This window comes from Coregonus clupeaformis, chromosome 12 (genome assembly GCF_020615455.1).
Source record: "Coregonus clupeaformis isolate EN_2021a chromosome 12, ASM2061545v1, whole genome shotgun sequence".
Lineage (NCBI taxonomy): Eukaryota > Metazoa > Chordata > Actinopteri > Salmoniformes > Salmonidae > Coregonus > Coregonus clupeaformis.
The window spans coordinates 46,949,287-46,969,433 of NC_059203.1; the positions used below are offsets into that span (position 1 = coordinate 46,949,287).

A 20,147-nucleotide genomic window follows, 5' to 3' on the forward strand; every position below is an offset into this window, starting at 1 on the left:
CTTTTTTTGTCTCTTTTAAAACGTAATTCATGTAGAATCGGTTTTTCGGTCTATTAGGGCTGGGATTTGCCAAGGATCTCACGATACGATATGTATTACGATTGTCTTGATTCTCACGATTCGATATGTATTGCGATTCAATACTGCGATTTTGTTGCAAGTTGATGTTCCAAACATATTGCTGCGGAGAGACGAGAGAGAGCAGGAGTAAATGAGTTTTGATCAGTCAGGGAAATAAGTGCCGAAAACATGTTGGCTCACTATTTAAAAAGATGACCGATTACAAGCTATAGGATGAAAAATACCAGAGTTTTGGCGCAGGTAGTTCTGAGTGATTAGTGCCTTGAGGTCGGTTCGGTAACAAAATAATCTAGTTCTCTTCTATTTCAATTATTTTTTAAACATTAAATGCACCTACATTGTGGGTTGAATGTAACAGAATAAAACAATGAATAAAAGTCCCATGATGGTAGTTACTGCTCATCACTTAATCACTCATTGACATTACTTTAATAAAATATTCCAGTTGTGAATATTACACTGTTTAATTTGATGATTATTTCATTCCAATCCATCATCCAATTCAGGCGTAAAAGAAACAGACTGGACAAGTAGGTGCGCAATGGATTATGGTCATTGTAGTTAATTACCACGTTGTCTGCACTAAACTATGTCGATTTATCTCTAGATAAATTGTGCACATTGAGCTCACAGAAAAAAAACTGAACTAAATGGAATTCAAATAAATTAACCGATTCGCAATAGACGCATGTACAGCCGACTAGCGTTAGCTAATGCTACCTACTGTAGCGTATGTATATATTTTTTTATTATGTTTTTTACAAATCGATACTTTGAGTCAAATATCTATATAGTCCCAAAATAATAGTGCGATATGCAACTGGATCGATCCCCCCCCCCAATACTACGGACTATTCAAACGTATGGGGGTAGACCAAGATGGCCTAGGCACTATAGGCCTATTCCCCTTCATGCCCAGTGCCACTACACTTTAACTAAAAGCCTTCGATATCGATTGAATCATAAGTCTCTGAGTGACAACATGGATAAATTAGATACAAACAGAAAGTATACCATTATGGACTTTGACAAGGCTAATTAGTTAGCTGCTGACATTTTTGGAATTGGCTTGAGGAGGGAGAGCCAATATAAAATTCAATCATTTGTTGCTAATGAGATATTACATCTGAAATGTTTGCAGAATGCCTCTGCGGCGCTGCGATAATGAAGGGAATCCTCTGAGGTGCCTACCATGCTGACACAGCCTTTGGGTGCTTAAATCCTAAAATGGGTTTAACTACATTTTAATTTACTTATATTTACCCACTGTATTCTCCTGCAAATATAAGTATCTCTGGCACACTTAGAAGACATAAGTAGGTCACTCAGTCTCCTGTGAGTCATTGATCCTGGCAAGGGATCAAATAGTACAGGTATAGGGAAGACAAGACTAAGCAGAGTGGGGCCTAATGGCAGTCAAACACTACCCGTTATCAACACTAATGTTAATGCCATAGGATTTATACCTGTACACTAATACATTCAATACAGTTGACATAGGCTACATAACAATGACTACTTCAAATAAATGGAGTCTGTGCACTGTGCAATGTAAACAGTAGCCTAATAGAATTTCCCTGTTGTAAAAAAATAATAATCTACCTAGACTTCAAGGTTGGCGGATGTGCGTGTAGCCCTATTGCACAAGACGTAACAAAGTGCACGCTTTGATGAAGGAATCTTAATTTCTGCACTGGACAAAGACTAACACCACACCAAATTCCACCAGAGATGGAGGCAGTAATTTCTTCAGACACGACCAGGTGCAGCAGGCTCCAGCCACGGGGCCTGCCTCCCAGGCCCAGCGTAACACAGCCCTGCCAGGCCCAGCGTAACACAGCCCTGCCAGGCCCAGCGTAACACAGCCCTGCCAGGCCCAGCGTAACACAGCCCTGCCAGGCCCAGCGTAACACAGCCCTGCCAGGCCCAGCGTAACACAGCCCTGCCAGGCCCAGCGTAACACAGCCCTGCCAGGCCCAGCGTAACACAGCCCTGCCAGGCCCAGCGTAACACAGCCCTCCCAGGCCCAGCGTAACACAGCCCTGCCAGGCCCAGCGTAACACAGCCCTGCCAGGCCCAGCGTAACACAGCCCTGCCAGGCCCAGCGTAACACAGCCCTGCCAGGCCCAGCGTAACACAGCCCTGCCAGGCCCAGCGTAACACAGCCCTCCCAGGCCCAGCGTAACACAGCCCTGCCAGGCCCAGCGTAACACAGCCCTGCCAGGCCCAGCGTAACACAGCCCTGCCAGGCCCAGCGTAACACAGCCCTGCCAGGCCCAGCGTAACACAGCCCTGCCAGGCCCAGCGGCTGGGATTCCAGGCCGTCAGTTTACCAGGGGATGACCCACTGTCCATCACATCAGCCACCTGGGGACAGCCATTCTGTAGCACCATTGATCTGCCTCTCGCCCATTCGCCGACACACATAAAAAAGGGCCCTACACACTTCACGCAAAGGCAGCGTCGTTTTCACATGTAGTTCTACTTACTTTTGTGGAAAACAATTTGGGAAGGGACCATATACAACGCTCTGCCGCTGTTTGCATGAAGTGTGTCGTGGCCTTGACACTTCCTTATTACATTATGGGCCATGGCACAGTGGCAGTGCACCGCAGTCATCCTGCCCCTCCCCTCCCCCACCGCACGCCCGCTCATTCATCCACTCTGAGGGAGAAACACACAGGCCAGAGGAAGTATGACTCATCTGAGTAACAAGATACATTCTTCAGAAATCTCTACAGACATGTTGTTTGCTAAGTGAGGAGCAGCTAGTGAATGTAGTTGTATGGGGTTAGCAGAGTGAGTGAGAGCGAAGGGGGGACTGGCAGGGGAAGAGAATAATCACTCATTGTGTCGGTTATGGCTCCACAGATCGACGTTTCCTCAAACTCCAGAGATTCCTTGGCTTCATGCTGGGATTTTCTGAATCACAAATGAAACCTTCATGTGCACATGAACTACGTGAAGAGTAATTTATTAGCATTTCAGAAACACACAATATAGTGGGGAGACTTAAGTCGTTCTGCTGAGCAGGCAGAAAACGTTGAGGCACAGGGTAAAGACAATTTTAAATCATAGGGTTGAGACATCTAGCCAAACACTGCTCCCCCCAAATAATCCATCTGAAAAACGTGGCTATCATCCCTAAAGATCATGAGCATTGCACCACATCACAACAGTCTAGATAAAATCTCCAAAATGAAGTAGAGATATTTTGTCTGGTCTGCATTAGCATTGTGAGAGAGAGAGCTGAGGTACAGGGAGAAGGCACTTGCCCAGGCTGAGCAAAGTTACTGAGGCCATAGAGGCGAGGCTGGTTGAATGGTTGTCTAACTGGTTCAACCCCAGCAGGACTGCCTTGGGACAGTGACCGTCACAGCGAGTAATGTCTCCACATACTACTAACCCATTTAGCCTGACTTTACTCATCAGGATTAAGAGCAAAGACTTAATTAAACCTACCCTGCTTTTCCTCACCGAACACAGAGGCTGGCAGTATGAACGAACACACACACACACACACACACAACTGCTCCCCATGTACAGGCACACACACACACAGCACACCTCAATGGTCATTGTGTTACGCCAATGTTATTAATGCTTTCAGCAACAGGACTTGGCTATAACTTTGGTTTTAGGATGACGATTCCTCTCCCAAAAAGGTCATCTTTAGTAAGTTATTAAGCCATTTAACTTGGAGGTGAAATTTGCATTCGCTGAGAGCATATAATCTAGCCAGTGTAATTAAAATGGATACTAAATAGTACGATGAGAGCTCCATTATCATTACTTAAGCTGTGTAAGCTTAGCAAAATCCTTCGCCAGCACACAGCTCACAAGTCTCTTAAGAGTGGGAATCGTATAGGCATATCAATTGCTTCTACTGAGCATAGGACAGAAAAGGCAAAGAAGAATATGAAAGGTCCTGTAATACGCTATCACAACTCAAGGACACAGGGTACAATATGATGAACTAATTACATCCTCAAGGCATTAGCAGTCAGTCAATCATTAAGCATACTGTTAGTCTCATTTTTTTACATTTTAGTCATTTAGCAGACGCTCTTATCCAGAGTGAGTGCATACATAAAACAAATAATCATACTAGCCCCCCGTGGGAATCGAACCCACAACCCTGGCGTTGCAAGCGCCATGCTCTACCAACTGAGCTACACGGGACCTATGGCAGAGGCAAGGTCCTACTATGGATGTTCTAATCTACACGTAATTTATGGTCAAACCTTCATTGTAGTCAATTCCTGTGGCAGTTAGGCCTAGTGTAACCTATTCCGAGAGAACAACAGGCCCATGTTGCAAGAGACAAATTCATGATTCCCTCCCATCCTATCTCACCCACACATTGTCTAGCTCTAACCCACCAGGCCACAGTGTGGGTAGCTGCTTCCTCTGTAGCGGCTTCAATAGTCAACATGGGGAAGTTTGGTCCAGAGACATGGCACCAGAACACAAAACAAGGCCCTTATCTAACTAAACTAGTGGATGGCAACATGGACACATTAGAAGATGGAGTTAAAATCTGTATACTTATTTAGATAATTCTGGGCAATCAGATGAATTAAACATCACATTTATTTCACTGATCCATGTCCACAACTAGTTTCTGCCCAAATTGTACAGCGTAAATACAGTCCACAGACATATTTTCAGCCTACCATATTGGAGAGCGGGAGAGACAGTTAGGCAGTGTATCGCTAGATGAATAAAAAAATGAAAGCGTAGTTCAGTAAACTTGCTCTCTCCATCCCATGAGGAGGGTGGTGGGGGGGGTTCGTTTGAAAACTCAGAACTGCATTCCCACATCCACCCGTATCCAGCGAAGGGCTCTTTAAAAATTCATTACATTTACAGCAAAAATAGATTAAAGCGCACAGCTGAGCAAAACTCAAAATTTGGCTCCTGAATAACATTAATGATAAAACATCTCCCACAAGCCCTGGGGGGTTTCATCTGAGGAAAAGTGCTGGCTTTCTTTCACCTTACAGCACCTTGAGAATAATTTATTTTTAATCATTACTAAAAAGAATGCGTTTCTAATTGTCATTTTTAATTATGGCTTTCCTTAGATGCAAAACAGCTGCGTAAAACCTGCAAAAACTAATTAAAATCCATCCTTGAACATTCCGTTTCCCCATAATGCTTTGCCAATGTCAATCTATTCACCATTTGAGATCACAGCTTCAGAGAGTGTTCAATGACAGATGCTGCAGGCCCCCGAAAATGCCTGGAACTGCAATTGCTCTGGACAGCACTAAATGAGGTTCACTTAAGTGCAATTATAGCCCTCTGATCTCTTACATAAAGATATTTCTTTAACATGGAGAAGTGGGCTCACACAATATGACTGCAAATATGATTGAAATTGGAATCAGGGACGCATTTCCAGGAGATGGATGGCTTCATAGCTCATCTGCATTCTGGTGATGCACAGCGTTGCTAATGAAGACTGAGCCAGTCCCATCTCACTAACACCGCAACCAGGAGCACAAACTTCATACTGGATTAGAGCAGAACATAGGAGAGATTTCAAACTAACCCTTCAGAGTCACTTAGGCTTGAGCTGCTTCAGAGAGGGCCCTGCCTGCCTGCAATAGTCGCCTGCCATCATAGCATCAAACAGAGGAGCATGTTTGTGTCCACCCAATACACAATGGAGAGTCTTGTAGAGAGATAACACAGAGCCAGGACAAAAACTTTTTTTCATACAGGAGGTATTTTCAGGCAAACATGACTCTGGGATAAAATAGAAGCACAGACCATACGTTATCCATAATTTCTTCATGGCGCCAAGGGACATTTTTGCAGTTTTAAAGATAATTTCCTGCAATTCCACACATTTCGCCATGCAGCTGAGAGAATTTTTCTGTTTAAAAGCTAGTTTCCTGCAAATCTATGCATTTTCATGACTAATGTTGTGTTATTTGCTCAAAACATTCAAATTAATACTGCTAAATTCATTGTTTTTGGAATTTTCAATTCTCCTTGTCTAGCTTTTATATTGGTGATTGTTAGTTCTCAAAGATGATATTATAAAACAAATAAATCTAAATATCCATTATCTTTTCTACATACTTTATATCTGGTTTCAGTCGTTTAAGTTAACACAAAGCATTTCTCTATCCCACTGTTTGGCAGCCTGCCCAAGGATTAATGGCAGAAAAATCCCTGATTATAAATAAAGATATGATCAATCAATAAAGACATACTGCTCTCTACACTAGCACTACCATTGTCAGTCACCAGTCAATCAAAGAACAGCCCAGCCTATAATATAATATAATATAATATATATTATAGGATGATGATTGCTTATATTTTGACATCTGACTGCTTGGGCTCGTCTGAGTGGATAGCCTCCCTCCTGGGCTCTGAATGTCCGATCCCTGGGCAGCAGAGGACTGGTATATTCATCCTGCCTGGCCTGGGGCTCAGCTACCACCAGCCGTTTGATAACTGCGTCTCACGGACTCCATTTGAATAATCACTTCAACAAGGGGAGAAATTAAAAAGCCTCTCAGTGAGACGGAGCTAGGCACAGGGCCACAGGTGAATTCCAAATGAGCTGCTGGTATGTGAAAGGTGAGAGACTGCCTCTTAGCAAGGCTTTGTCAGTTTGGAGACCCTTCCCACCTCTCCATAATGGTGTCATTACCCTATTACGCTTATTAAAGAAATACCACAATATTCAATACTGGGATTCCACAATTGTATGAAACGCAAAACCTGTGAAATACAGTACTTGCAGGAAGATAAGATAAATACCTTAAGCCACTGAACAGGCTCCACTGATTTAAAAGAAATAAAAAGTACTTTTGTTTCATTCAACAGATCTTTGTATTACCACTGTTAAGCACAGCTGGATCAATCAACGCTGCACAAAATCTCAAAAGCTAGTTGAACTGCGGGTCTTCCACACAGGGCTCTGAAAAGACAGCAGGCAGACTCAAGCATGATCCTTGTGAGGGTACATCTGAAACACTACCCGAAACCATTATCACACTGTATAGATATTCTTATTCCTGATCACAAGAAAACGTGCCAATCTAGCTTGTGAGGAATGGAATCTTTCAGTCAAGAACAGTAAGGCAGTAATTGGGTGGGTGGTATAGCCCCTTTCAATGTGCTGGTTTTATTTGTGGAATGCTTATGTTTAGCGGATTTAACCCCATAGTGCTTTGCTTGTGGTCGAGTTGTGCCTCATCTCCTTGAAATGCTGTGCATCCTTGGATGGAAATGGTTACAGAAAGACCAAACAAGCAGATGCTGCATCTCTAATTCCTCAACTGCCATTGTGCATTTAACCCCGCTTGAGGTTATTTTAAGATAAAGATTAGACCTACAATTCTGTACTGAAAGGGGTAGCCTAATCCTTAAAATGATTAGTAGATACATTGAATTACACAGGACCAACTACACAAAGCATCTAAAAGTTACCTAATTGAATGCAGATACAAACGTTGTGGCCAATACTGTTCAAAGTCTAGGATACATGGTCCATAAATTTGCATAGATAAGGGATATGAAAATCCTCAATAGCATAAAGTTGAAGACTTTGATGCACAGACTGATGGGCTAATTTCACAATGCTCAGAGAACAGTTTAGCGCCCACAGCCGCAACAATGCTGCATCACTCCGCACAATATCCCCCGCTCTACTATCCAGTCATCCAGAAACAACTCATTCACAATTCATACAAGTCTTTGAAAGCACATCAATGTAAGTGAGAAATTCACACATTTAAAAATTCTATCTGCATGTTGTGTGAAACAAATGCGAAGTGGGGGATGCCAAAAAGTATTATAAATCTCATAGAGGATTACTCCACTTATCATCACTATCAAATCAGATTAGGTTACAATCTAAAAGCCGACTACCATCCCTGTCCTCAAGACTCAAACTGTGGACAGCATGTAAGGATTGTGGAAAGGATAGGAAGGACAGTACAATATTGATTCCAAAGGGAAATTGGGGCTCAATAGAGAACACCTATCCCTCACTAGGGAAGAGGGAGAGAGCGTGTGAGAACCTCGATGGCACAATGAATAACAATGAATATCTCGTCACCCACATTTGCAAAGCCCTCCCCATTACTGCTCAGTAAGAAAAACTGTACTGATGAATCAGATGCTTGTGACTTATGCACGTCATCATTTCTAAAAACTAAGTCAAATAGAACCAAAGGCTTACTCAAGTAATTATTGTAGACAGAATCAAATATGCCGGTGGAGTGATATCAATACTTGAACAACAGCTTCAGGGCTGCATGTGCATGCAGACAGCACACTGTAGCTGCTATTTAAAAATGCACTATGCAGAAATCGCACCGCCATTTCCTGGTTGCTAAAATTCTAATGGTACAATGATTCTCTATTAGGCGAACTATCTAAACCCCTTTTCCATAACCAAAAATATTGTATATTCAGCTGTTTGAAGCGGATATACAAAACCAAAAGTAAAGACACAGGAAGCACTGAAATAACACACATAGAACAGATCTTAGACATGCTTTCAACGGGAATGAAAAATCTATAACTCACATTTCAATGTGAATTTGGTCAGGTTGCCCAAAAAGTTATATTGTAGCTTGAAATAATGGATGACTAGGACAAACCAGGTCTGGGCTACCTTTGTGGGACTAAGTTGGAGATGTGTTTGTATTTGTTAGTAGGACATATAGCAGAGATGGCACAGAAATAGAAAAAAACCTAACTTCTGTTTCGTAGACATGTGATCATACAAATCACTAGCTACAGATTTTACACCAGATAATGTGATATAACCAAAGATTGTATGAGTACATTACAGGAAAGTCCCATACAAACCGCCGCCATTCATTTTTCAACTAACCTATTCTTGCCGATACTTTTTTCGTTCTTGATTCGGAGAAAAAAACTCTTTGAAATGTCATTTTCCAGTTGCAGTTGATTCTACAAAAAACATAAATTCAGAAAGACATTAAAATCGTTTTTTAGAGTGCATTAGGAAAGTATTCAGACCCCTTGACTTTTTCCACATTGTTACATTGCAGCCTTATTCTAAAATGGATGAAATAGTTTTTTCCCCTCAATCTACACACTACCCCATAACGACAAAGCAAAAAGAGGTTTAGAAATGTTTGCAAATTTAAAAAATGTTATTACTAAAAATACATTTACATAAGTATTCAGACCCTTTACTCAGTACTTTGTTGAAGCACCTTTGGTAGCGATTACAGCCTTGAGTCTTCTTGGGTACGATGCTACAAGCTTGGCACACCTGTATTTCGGAAATTTCTCCCATTTTTCTCTACAGATACACTCAAGCTCTGTCAGGTTGGATTGGGAGCGTTGCTGCACAGCTATTCTCAGGTCTCTCCAGAGATGTTCGATCGGGCTCAAGTCCGGGCTCTGGCTGGGCTACTCAAGGACATTCAGAGACTTGTCCCGAAGCCACTCCTGCATTGTCTTGGCTGTGTGCTTAGGGTCGTTGTCCTATTGAAAGGTGAACCTTCAACCCAGTCTGAGGTCCTGAGCGCTCAGGAGCAGGTTTTCAAGGATCTCTCTGTACTTTGCTCCGTTCATCTTTCCCTCAATCCTGACTAGTCTCCCAGTCCCTGCCACTGAAAGACATCCCCACAACATGATGCTGCCACCACCATGCTTCACCGTAGGGATGGTGCCAGGTTTCCTCCAGATATGACGCTTGGCATTCAGGCCAAAGAGTTCAATCTTGGTGTCATCAGACCAGAGAATCTTGTTTTTCATGGTCTGAGACTCTTTAAAAGTGCCATTTGGCAAACTCCAAGTGGGCCGTCACGTGCCTTTTACTGAGGAGTGGCTTCCGTCTGGCCACTACCATAAAGGCCTGATTGGTGGAGTGCTGCAGAGAAGGTTGTGCTTCTGGAAGGTTCTCCCATCTCCACAGAGGAACTCTAGAGCTCTGTCAGAGTGACCATCGGGTTCTTGGTCACCTCCCTGACCAAGGCCCTTCTCCCCCGATTGCTCAATTTTAGCCGGGCAGCCAGCTCTAGGAAGAGTCTTGGTGGTTCCAAACTTCTTCCATTTAAGAATGATGGAGGTCACTGTGTTCTTGGGGACCTTCAATGCTGCAGAAATGTTTTGGTACCCTCTGTGCCTTGACACAATCCTGTCTCAGAGCTCTACGAACAATTCCTTCAACCTCATGGCTTGGTTTTTGCTGTGACATGATGCACCTGAGCTAAATTTCGAGTATCATAGGAAAGTGTCTGAATACTTAAGTAAATAAGATATACATATTTTTTAGAAATGTTTGCTTACTTATTAACAACCTATTTTTGCTTTATCATTATGGGGTAGTGTGTGATTGATGAGGAAAACATTTAATTTAATGAATTTTAGAATAAGACTAACGTAACAAAATGTGGAAAAAGTCAAGGGTCTGAATACTTTCCGAATGCACTGTATACCTCTTGCATGTTTGCAGAACTTTGTTTTTGGTCACATTGTATGACGCGCTGTCATCTACTACTACATGGCTGCGGCCATGTCGCATAGAAACGACTAGTTCCTGCCAGGGGTTGGAACCGGTTCAGGGAAAATAAGTACATTTTCAGAGGAACGGAAACAGGACCGGGAACTAAAGTGATCTCTAGTGTTCCAGAACGGAATCGTTCATTTCAAATCTTGAGAACCGGTTAATAATGTTATTTTTGGGTCACAATGTTTTATTTTTTCTAATGTCTAGTAGCTATATAACTCTCTAATTCGGTGAAGTTATGGTGCTAGTAATTGCCTAAACACATTCCAATTAACGTCATGACGTTCAGAGTTTCAAGCCAATCCCCCTCCATGTCCACCCTGCTCTCCCCACCTGTGAAATTTCAGTTACATCTAGCTCCTGTAATTATCTGACCAATCAAACATGTAAACAACTATCTTACCCCTTGCTGCTCTATCGGCGCTAATTATGGGAGTAAATTAATGAGCTAAAAGTAAAAACGATGCTGATTTCACACCAAAAATTCAACGAAAGGGAACTATATGAACCGTAACTTATGGGGGGTTCGAACCGGTTCAGAACTTAATACAGGTTCTGCTCGGAACAGAACTATTGGAAAAATAATTTCGGTTCCAACACATGGTTCCTGCAAAGATGCTGGGAAATGCTAAATGTGCAGAAGCTACGATGGCGAGGAACATCCTCACGCAGTACAAACCATGGATTTAATATATTTTTGTTTTCGCTGGTTTTTGTAGAACTACTTGTAATTGGAAACGGACATTTTTAAGATACTTTTTTCACGGAATCGAGAACCAAGAAAATATCGCCATGTACAGGTAAATTACTAAATCTATGGCGGCGGTTTGTATGGGGCTTTCCTGTAACGCCCAGTATGGACACCAACAATCTTTGGTGATATCACATTATCTGGCGTACAATCTGTAGCTAACAAATCAGGAGTGGATGCTACATCCCTGGTTCTGGAGTCATAGGTTGTTCAAGTCAAAACTAATATAACCTGAATCAACACAGCCTTGCCCTCAAGTGCTTTTTCCCCCTTTAATTCTTCACTTCAGGTAGCTAAACTAGCCAGTGACATTTTGACAATGCATACATTTCTGATTAGCTAGTTAAAGTACAGACGCTTAAGACATAATTGATTGTTTTAGACTAGTTATCATCCATATCTGGGGAAATCCCACAAAGTCAGACAACATTAAATTGACAGACGAAACGCATTCCAACAGCTGATGAGGGACCAAACGTACCAAACAGTCATGCTGGCTAGCTCGAGCTAGCTAAAGACAGTGTGTGCGCACAGTGTGACCCATTCCCAAATTAGCTAACGATAGCCACTTAGCTAGGGTAAATAGCTGGCTAACATTTTAGCAACACACCGTGTCAAAGAATGGTCGGGCTTCTTTGCAATATGGCTAGTTAGCTAAATATATGGAAAAACGAATGTTACCGTGGCGTTTGCTGTCAAAGTTGCTCAGTTGTCAATGGTGCTAACTAACTAGCTAGCTAGCTAGCTGTCAAATTCGAGAGTTATAGCTATCTACGTAGTGTGATCAAGCATGCTAGTTATCATGTTAGCAAACTGGCAACGAGCTACCTGGATCGTTACTAATGATGTCCCCATATGCCCCGTCCCAGCTAAAATAAAACTATCAAGGCCTGATTGCTGAACTCAATCCCCAGAACTTCAGTACAGCTTACTTCCCCATGAAAGTCGTCCATTTCATGGGCCTCAGTTCAACTACCATTCCCATGTTCTTACAGCTCACTTACCCCTGGGTATGTCAGGTCGTTGCCTTGGTCCAGGGCAGTGTTGAAATATCTGCCCCTCCCCTTTCACGTCTTCTTCAACAAGAAAGTCCCTCAGGTGCCTATGCTTAGGTGCGTTTGTCCTAGGTAAGACCCGTTGAACTCTCACCAGTGTGCCAGTGTCGTCCCTCTTCGGCTTCTCTGCCTTTTCTCGTTCGCCTTTCTCTCGAGTCCAGTCTCGACAGCCAACATCCGGGACTCTGTCGTTTTCTACACAGGCTACAAAAAATACCCGGAACTACTTTCAATACAATTCAGAGAACGACGCAAATTACATACTGCACTGGCTACATTACTGCACTCGGCGATGTACACAGCCACAAAAACTAGTCCCCTACTTCACTGCCCTCTCTTTCTCTCTCTGCCTGCTCGAACTACTTTCATAAAATAATAATAATAATTGTAATAATAATAACAACAACACATTTTTACTCAATCATAAAATTACAACAAAATAAAACATGATTTAAAAAAGAGTTGTTTCTATGTGTTCTTAGCTATTAATAATCTTACTACAGTACTACTAGAGGTTGTATTTAATTGCAATAAATTATTCATTTAGCTATTTTCTTGACTTTAGATCTATTACACTGTTGTTAGAAGCATCCTGTCAGCCTATTGGAGCATTATCTTAATAATGAGAACGACACAAATTACAAACTGCACTTGGAGATGTACACAGCCACAAAAACTAGTCCCCTACCTCACTGTCCTCTCTCTCTCTCTCTCTCTGCTGCAACTACTTTAATAAAACAACAATCATAATAACTGTAGTAAGAATAACAATAAGAATAACGACACATATTTACTCAATCATTATAATAACTACAAAATAAAAAATATGATACAAAAACAAGTTGTTTCTATGTGTTCTTACGCCTCGATCACACCAACACTATCTTCGCATTTTGGTACACCAGAAGTACATTCATTTCCAATGGAACACTGCATTTGCCTTACAGCATTGCGTTGCAGAGTCAGATGCAGTGCGCTCTGTGTGGTGCATACATTGGATTTATCGAACGACGTTCGACGAACGTATACATCGAATTGTATGCATAGATGGCTTGACGGAAATGGTAGCATGTGAAAGTTGAAATTTTGTTGCACACATATCCAGATGATGTTGTGTACCATTTTGCGTAATGACACTGTAGGTGTGATCGAGGTGTTAGCTCTTAATAATCTTACTACAGGAGTTACTACAGTACTACAAGAGGTAATATTTAATTGCAATAAATTAATAATTTTGCTATTTTCTTCACTTTAGATCTATTGCACTGTTGTTAGAAGCATCCTGTCAGCTACATGGATCATTATCTTAATAATGTTCATCTTCATGAGACATGTATTGACATTTTGGTCAATTCATCATACCTTGCTGGACTCTAAAACGTCTGATCACTACTAGTCTAGTACAGTATCGTTTCAGCTTCCTCATACAGTTTTTGGTGAGGCAACAGCACCTCCAGTGGATTAACATTGAAAATGCTTCACTTGAGCTTCAAACAGGTTGCAAATCATATTTCTTCCTGCCTAAATACACTACATGACCATAAGTATGTGGACACCTGCTCGCCGAACATCTCATTCCAAAATCATGGGCATTAATATGGAGATGGTCCCCCTTTGCTGCTATAACAGCCTTCATTCTTCTGGGAAGGCTTTCCACTAGATGTTGAAACATTGCTGCAGGGACTTGCTTGCATTCAGCCAGAAGAGCATTAGTGAGGTCGGGCACTGATGTTGGGCGATTAGGCCTGGCTTGCAGTTGGCGTTCCAATTCATCCCACAGGTGTTCGATGGGGTTGAGGTCAGGGCTCTGTGTAGGCCAGTCAAGTTCTTCCACACCGATCTCGACAAACCATTTCTGTATGGACCTCGCTTTGTGCACGGGGGCATTGTCATGCTGAAACAGGAAAGGGCCTTCCCCAAACTGTTGCCACAAAGTTGGAAGCACAGAATCATCTAGAACGTAATTGTGTGCTGTAGCATTAAGATTTCCCTGCACTGGAACTAAGGGGCCTAGCCCGAACCATGAAAAACAACCCCAGACCATTATTCCTCCTCCACCAAACTTTACAGTTGGCACTATGCATTCGGGCAGGTAGCGTTCTCCTGGCATCCGCCAAACCCAGATTCGTCATACTCCCCCCAAAAATGCTAACCTTCCCTGTTATTGTAATGGTGAGAGGTTACCATGGGGGTATGATAATTGTGCGTCTGTAGCTTTCTCACTCATCATTATTCACGATTCATTCAGGACATATTCATGTAGAAGTGTTTAGAAACATATTCTATTCTTATTTACAATAAAAGTGACTCAAAAATGACACAATACATTATTTACCATTAATTTCTATTGGGCACAAAATAATCTGAAACACATCCAAACAAATAGCAAATGCATCCAACAAGTTTGTAGAGTCACAAGCTTGATGTATTCATTGCGTGCTAGGAATATGGGACCAAATACTTTTGGATAATTTAATACACATTTAAGTGAATTTGTCCCAATACCTTTGGTCCCCTAAAATGGGGGGACTATGTACAAAAAGTGCTGTAATTTCTAAACGGTTCACCCGATATGGATGAAAATAGCCTAAAATTAAAGCTGACAGTCTGCGTTTTAACCTCTTAGTCATTGTATCATTTCAAATCCAAAGTGCTGGAGTACAGAACCAAAACAACAAAACATTTGTCACTGTGCCAATACTTCCGGAGCTCACTGTGAAAGCGGATTAGAGGCTCTTTTTATTCTTCGATGGGGTTTAACGGCGGTTGGCATCCAATATTAATGGTGCATTACCGCCACCAGCTGGACGGGGTATTGAATGAGAAAATAAAAATCCATTGCGTGAAAGGGGGAAAAACAACATCATACAAAATACAGAAATAGGCATGTCAATAAACAAAACCCATCCCACTTATTCAATCACAATCCATTCCTCTCTGTGCTATTATCTTCACCTGACTCACTAGCAGTTTTAAACAAAACCTCAGTTTCCACCATCTTCTCCTATACGCTCCTTCCAGGACTACAGCCTCTGCCAAGAGATGTGGACTTGTAGGTAGTGCACTTGTCCTGTCGCTGGTTTTAGCCCAGCTGTAACCCCCTCAATCACTGCATTGCTGGTAGCAGTGTGGTGATCCTGCAGTCTCAGGCTTTTGTTTGAAGTTTGCCTTATTAGTATAGCCTTTCTACGGAGGCTTACTACAGCCTCTGCCAGGTCTGGACCTTTATGGCACAGGAGGTTGTTTGCCTGTGACTAAAGGTGTCTAGATAAAGGCCACTCAATCACTACGTGGGTTATTATTATATCTGACAAAATTGTTTAAGTGTGATAAATAACTGAAACACAATGTATAGGCTAGCCCCTACATTCCTTTTGTTGTTGGAATACTTTGTAATGCAAAGTCACCTGACAATTCAGCTTCCACGACATTAGGTGGCGACATAATTTTGAGTTCTTTACATTCCAATGAATGAAGCTAATCGAAGAAGACGTCACGCCAGACAGCATCCGGAAGTCGCACGATACTTCTCAATCATCAGCTACTTCTTACTCTCGGTGCCTTTAAAAGTAAGGAATGTTTCTATTCATGAATAAGATTCATATAAATATTAAGCTAATTCACTGACAACTGCAACATTAACCGAATGATCTTAGGCCCGTGCCAATGAACATCCTAGTAATAGCAGCGAGTGTGAACCGCATTTTCACTGAACCTGTCATTTTCTAAGGCATATCTGCTGTAAAGTGCAGTTAAAGTTGTAGCTAGTAGACAAAGGTGAGTCTAACATACTTATCCTATAGGCAAACCAGATACACGTTCAAATAATCAACCAGTGACTACTATTCGTCCCCTCAAAAGTTTGTGAAGGTCACAAGTATCCTATTCCTACCACAAACTTTAATTATTTAACTCTAGAGATTCATGGCATGGCTCCTCTCATTGACATTTAAAGATGCTCCGCCATTTCCTGGTTGTTAAAATTCTAATAGTTCGCCTAATTTCAGTGTGTGACATAACAAACAAGTATAGGGTAGATAATCAATGTTCTATCTAAACCGCTGTGAAATATCTTGTCCATAACCCAAAATAGTGTATTTTCAGCTGTTTGAAGCTGGTGTGCAAAAGATGCAAAAACGAAACTTAAGAATGGGAAGCATAGAAATAACACACAAAACAGTTCTACCACTTCTTAGACTTGCTTTCAATGAGAATGACAGATCTATAAGTCACATTTCTATGTGAATTTGGTTTGGTCACCCAAAAAGTTACATTTTGCAGCTTTAAACCAAATGACACACTTGGCAATGCATGTTAGGTTTCACATTCCTTTTCAATGTCATTTTTGTCTTGTAAGTTGATGTTCCCCCCCTCTCCCCGGCCAACCAAGCATGGCAGACCCCGGGACCCTCACTGCAGAAGGGAAGCTGTCTGAAGAGTTTGCTGTTCCCTCCCATGTAGAGGAGGTCAAAGGGCAGATGGCAGCTTTTGCTGTGCAGCACAGGGCTGCAGGGCACAGGGTGGTGCTTATCACCTCAGGAGGCACCAAAGTCCCCCTGGAGTCTCGCACTGTGCGCTTCCTGGATAACTTCAGCAGTGGCCGGCGCGGAGCCTCCTCGGCAGAGTACTTCCTAGAGTCAGGCTATGCTGTGATCTTCCTGCACAGACACCGTTCCTTATATCCTTTCACACGCCTCTACTCTGGGATTAATCTGCTGGACAGCCTGCAGCTGGAGAGTGGAAAGGTCGGTTCGGTCTCTGACCAAGTCGTGGTCAACCAGCAGGCACTTCCCAACATTGCCAAAGTCCTGATGCGTTACCAGGCAGTGAAAGAGGCAGGGCTTCTTCTGCCTGTGGAGTTCAGCACCCTGTCTGAGTACCTGCACCTCCTCAAAGCAGCAGCACAGGCACTCAGCCCCATAGGTAGGTACTGACGCTCAACTAGAAGTAGCAGGGCTTATTAAGATGTACAGTACCTGCATGTGCTGGGATAACTAACATGCGCTCTGTGTTCATTCCCCTCAGGGTCCAATGCCATGTTTTATTTGGCTGCAGCAGTGTCGGATTTCTATATCCCAGCATCTGACATGCCAGAGCACAAGATCCAGTCTTCCAATGGACCACTTCAGGTGAGTAAAGAAAGCCATCAAATACAAAAGCACATGATCTTTATTAGAGATCCACTGTTAAGTCAAGCCTCTTTTCTGTCCTATAGATCAGTATGAAGATGGTCCCCAAGATGTTGTCGCCGCTGGTGAAGGACTGGGCTCCACAGGCATTTGTGATTTCCTTCAAGCTGGAGACAGACCCGTCCATCCTGCTGGACAGAGCGCGGCGGGCCCTGGACATCTACCGGCACCAGGCTGTGGTAGCCAATGTACTGGACACCAGACGAGGTTACGTAGTGGTGGTGACCCCTGACACTCAGGCCGAGCTGGTACTCACAGATGAGGAAGCAAGCAGAGATGTAGAGATTGAGGACAGGATTGTCAGTAATCTGACTGCAGCTCACAGCCAATTCATAACCCAACAAGGCTGAGACCCCAGTTAACCATGCTAAGGCTGTCTCCGACTAAATATAATCTTTGTTGACCGAAAGTTGTCTGTTCTTTCGACCAGTCAATTGTGTATTTTTCCATATATACAGTACCAGTCAAAAGTTTGGACACACCTACTCATTCAAGGGTTTTTCTTTATTTTTACTATTTTCTACATTGTAGAATAATAGTGAAGACATCAAAACTATGAAATAACACATGGAATCATGTAGTAACCAAAAAGTGTTAAACAAATCGAAATATATTTAATATTTGAGATTCTTCAAATAGCCACCCTTTGCCTTGATGACAGCTTTGCACAGTCTTGGCATTCTCTCAACCGGCTTAATGAGATAGTCACCTGGAATGCATTTCAATTAACAGGTGTGCCTTCTTAAAAGTTAATTTGTGGAATTTATTTCCTTCTTAATGCGTTTGAGCCAATCAGTTGTGTTGTGACAAGGTAGGGGGGGGTATACAGAAGATAGCCCTATTTGGAAAAGACCAAGTCCATATTATGGCAAGAACTGCTCAAATAAGCAAAGAGAAACAACATTACTTTAAGACATGAAGGTCTCTTCAAATACAGTCACAAAAACCATCAAGCGCTATGATGAAACTGGCTCTCATGAGGACCGCCACAGGAATGGAAGACCCAGAGTTACCTCTGCTGCAGAGGATAAGTTCATTAGAGTTCCCAGCCTCAGAAATTGCAGCCCAAATAAATGCTTCACAGAGTTCAAGTAACAGATACATCTCAACATCAACTATTCAGAGGAGACTGTGTGAATTAGGCATTCATGGTAGAATTGCTGCAAAGAAACCACTACTAAAGGACACCAATAATAAGAAGACTTGCTTGGCCCAAGAAACACGAGCAATGACTGGTGGAAATTTATCCTTTGGTCTGGAGTCCAAATTTGAGATTTTTGGTTCCAACTGTCGTGTCTTTGTGAGACGCGGTGTGGGTGAACGGATGATCTCCGCATGTGTTTTTCCCACCGTAAAGCATGGAGGAGGATGTGTTATGGTGTGGGGGTGCTTTATTGGTGACACTGTCTGTGATTTATTTAGAATTCAAGGCACACTTAACCAACATGGCTACCACAGCATTCTGCAGTGATACGCCATCCCATCTGGTTTGGGCTTAGTAGGACTATCATTTGTTTTCAACAGGACAATTACCCAACACACCTCCAGGCTATGTAAGGGCTATTTGACCAAGAAGGAGAGTGATGGAGTGCTGCATCAGATGACCTGGCTTCCACAATCCCCCGACCTCAACCCAATTGAGATGGTTTGGGATGAGTCGGACCGCAGAGTGAAGGAAAAGCAGTCAACAAGTGCTCAGCATATGTGGGAACTCCTTCAAGACTGTTGTAAAAGCATTCCAGGTGAAGCTGGTTGAGATAATGCCAAGAGTGTGCAAAGCTGTCATCAAGGCAAAGGGTGGCTATTTGAAGAATCTCAAATATAAAATAGATTTTGATTTGTTTAACACTTTTTTGGTTACTACATGATTCCATATGTTATATTTCATAGTTTGTCTTCACTATTATTCTACAATGTAGAAAATAGTAAAAAAGAAAATAAAGAAAAACCCTGGAATGAGTAGGTGTGTCCAAACTTTTGACTAGTACTGTTGACACACCCTATGTGTTTTAATAAAATCAACTATATGCATTGAGCTTGTCTGATGCTTTAAGCTCACGGTTTGATTAAATAAGACATGCCTCAAGAGGGCGCCAGAGATCTAGATAACCAGAAGAAAACCTGACCCAACTATTCTCCTCCCGGCTTTCGCATATTCTGCCATTACTCTCCTGAAGTTGCCACTAACATGCCAATTTATCTTACCATTTCTACCGATCTGCGTGCCAGTTATGGTTTTCATATGCACATTTTTGTTAAAGTTTCATTTAATTTAAAATAACGTCTTCATATCTCAAAATCATATTCATGTGGTTAATCAAAATTCTATCCAAATCTAAATGATCAACCTAAAAAGTAAAAATAGCCTACATAAATCCAACAAATGAAAACATTGCAGCCTGCAGGTAGAAAATAACCTGATAAAAATAAATATCCTATAAATCACATTGGCTACACATGCCTGTCTGCAACGAAGTTGAAACATTGTATCAACTATTACCTTGGGTCCAGCCAGAAGCTTGCACTAGCAAAGTTGCAAAATAGTGTAAAAT

The 20,147-nt window shown here is 42.1% G+C and overlaps 2 protein-coding genes across 4 annotated transcripts in view; one reads left to right on the forward strand and one right to left on the reverse strand.

Moving 5' to 3' along the window:
• LOC121578427 (forkhead box protein J3) overlaps positions 1-12,598 on the reverse strand; it is an 87,178-nt gene extending 74,580 nt beyond the window's left edge. Inside the window, exon 1 of one of the 2 annotated variants that reach the window (XM_041892802.2) lies at positions 12,356-12,598. The gene's annotated coding sequence lies outside the window, so the exon portion shown is untranslated. Of the gene's footprint in view, positions 1-2,570; positions 2,643-12,355 lie in introns of those variants that run through there. The other variant, XM_041892803.2, reaches the window with a different exon arrangement.
• Positions 12,599-15,898: 3,300 nt separating this feature from the next.
• ppcs (phosphopantothenoylcysteine synthetase) lies at positions 15,899-18,081 on the forward strand. 2 transcript variants are annotated; one of them, XM_041893122.1, is made up of 4 exons: positions 15,899-15,975; positions 16,797-17,329; positions 17,432-17,535; positions 17,622-18,081. In XM_041893122.1, exons 2-4 carry the CDS (start codon positions 16,798-16,800, stop codon positions 17,943-17,945), a joined length of 960 nt encoding a protein of 319 aa, XP_041749056.1. In that variant the 5' UTR covers positions 15,899-15,975; position 16,797; the 3' UTR covers positions 17,946-18,081. The 2 variants fall into 2 exon arrangements, with proteins under 2 accessions (XP_041749056.1, XP_041749055.1); XM_041893121.1 differs by having other exon boundaries at positions 15,903-15,975; positions 16,764-17,329.
• The last annotated feature ends 2,066 nt before the right edge of the window (positions 18,082-20,147 follow it).

Bases quoted from the DNA above. Each gene is read 5' to 3' on its own strand.
- ppcs (XM_041893122.1), top strand. From the start codon at position 16,798: ATGGCAGACCCCGGGACCCTCACTGCAGAAGGGAAGCTGTCTGAAGAG. The intron at 17,330-17,431 runs GTAGGTACTGAC...CATTCCCCTCAG, and splicing joins ACAGGCACTCAGCCCCATAG to GGTCCAATGCCATGTTTTAT. The intron at 17,536-17,621 runs GTGAGTAAAGAA...TCTGTCCTATAG, and splicing joins CTTCCAATGGACCACTTCAG to ATCAGTATGAAGATGGTCCC.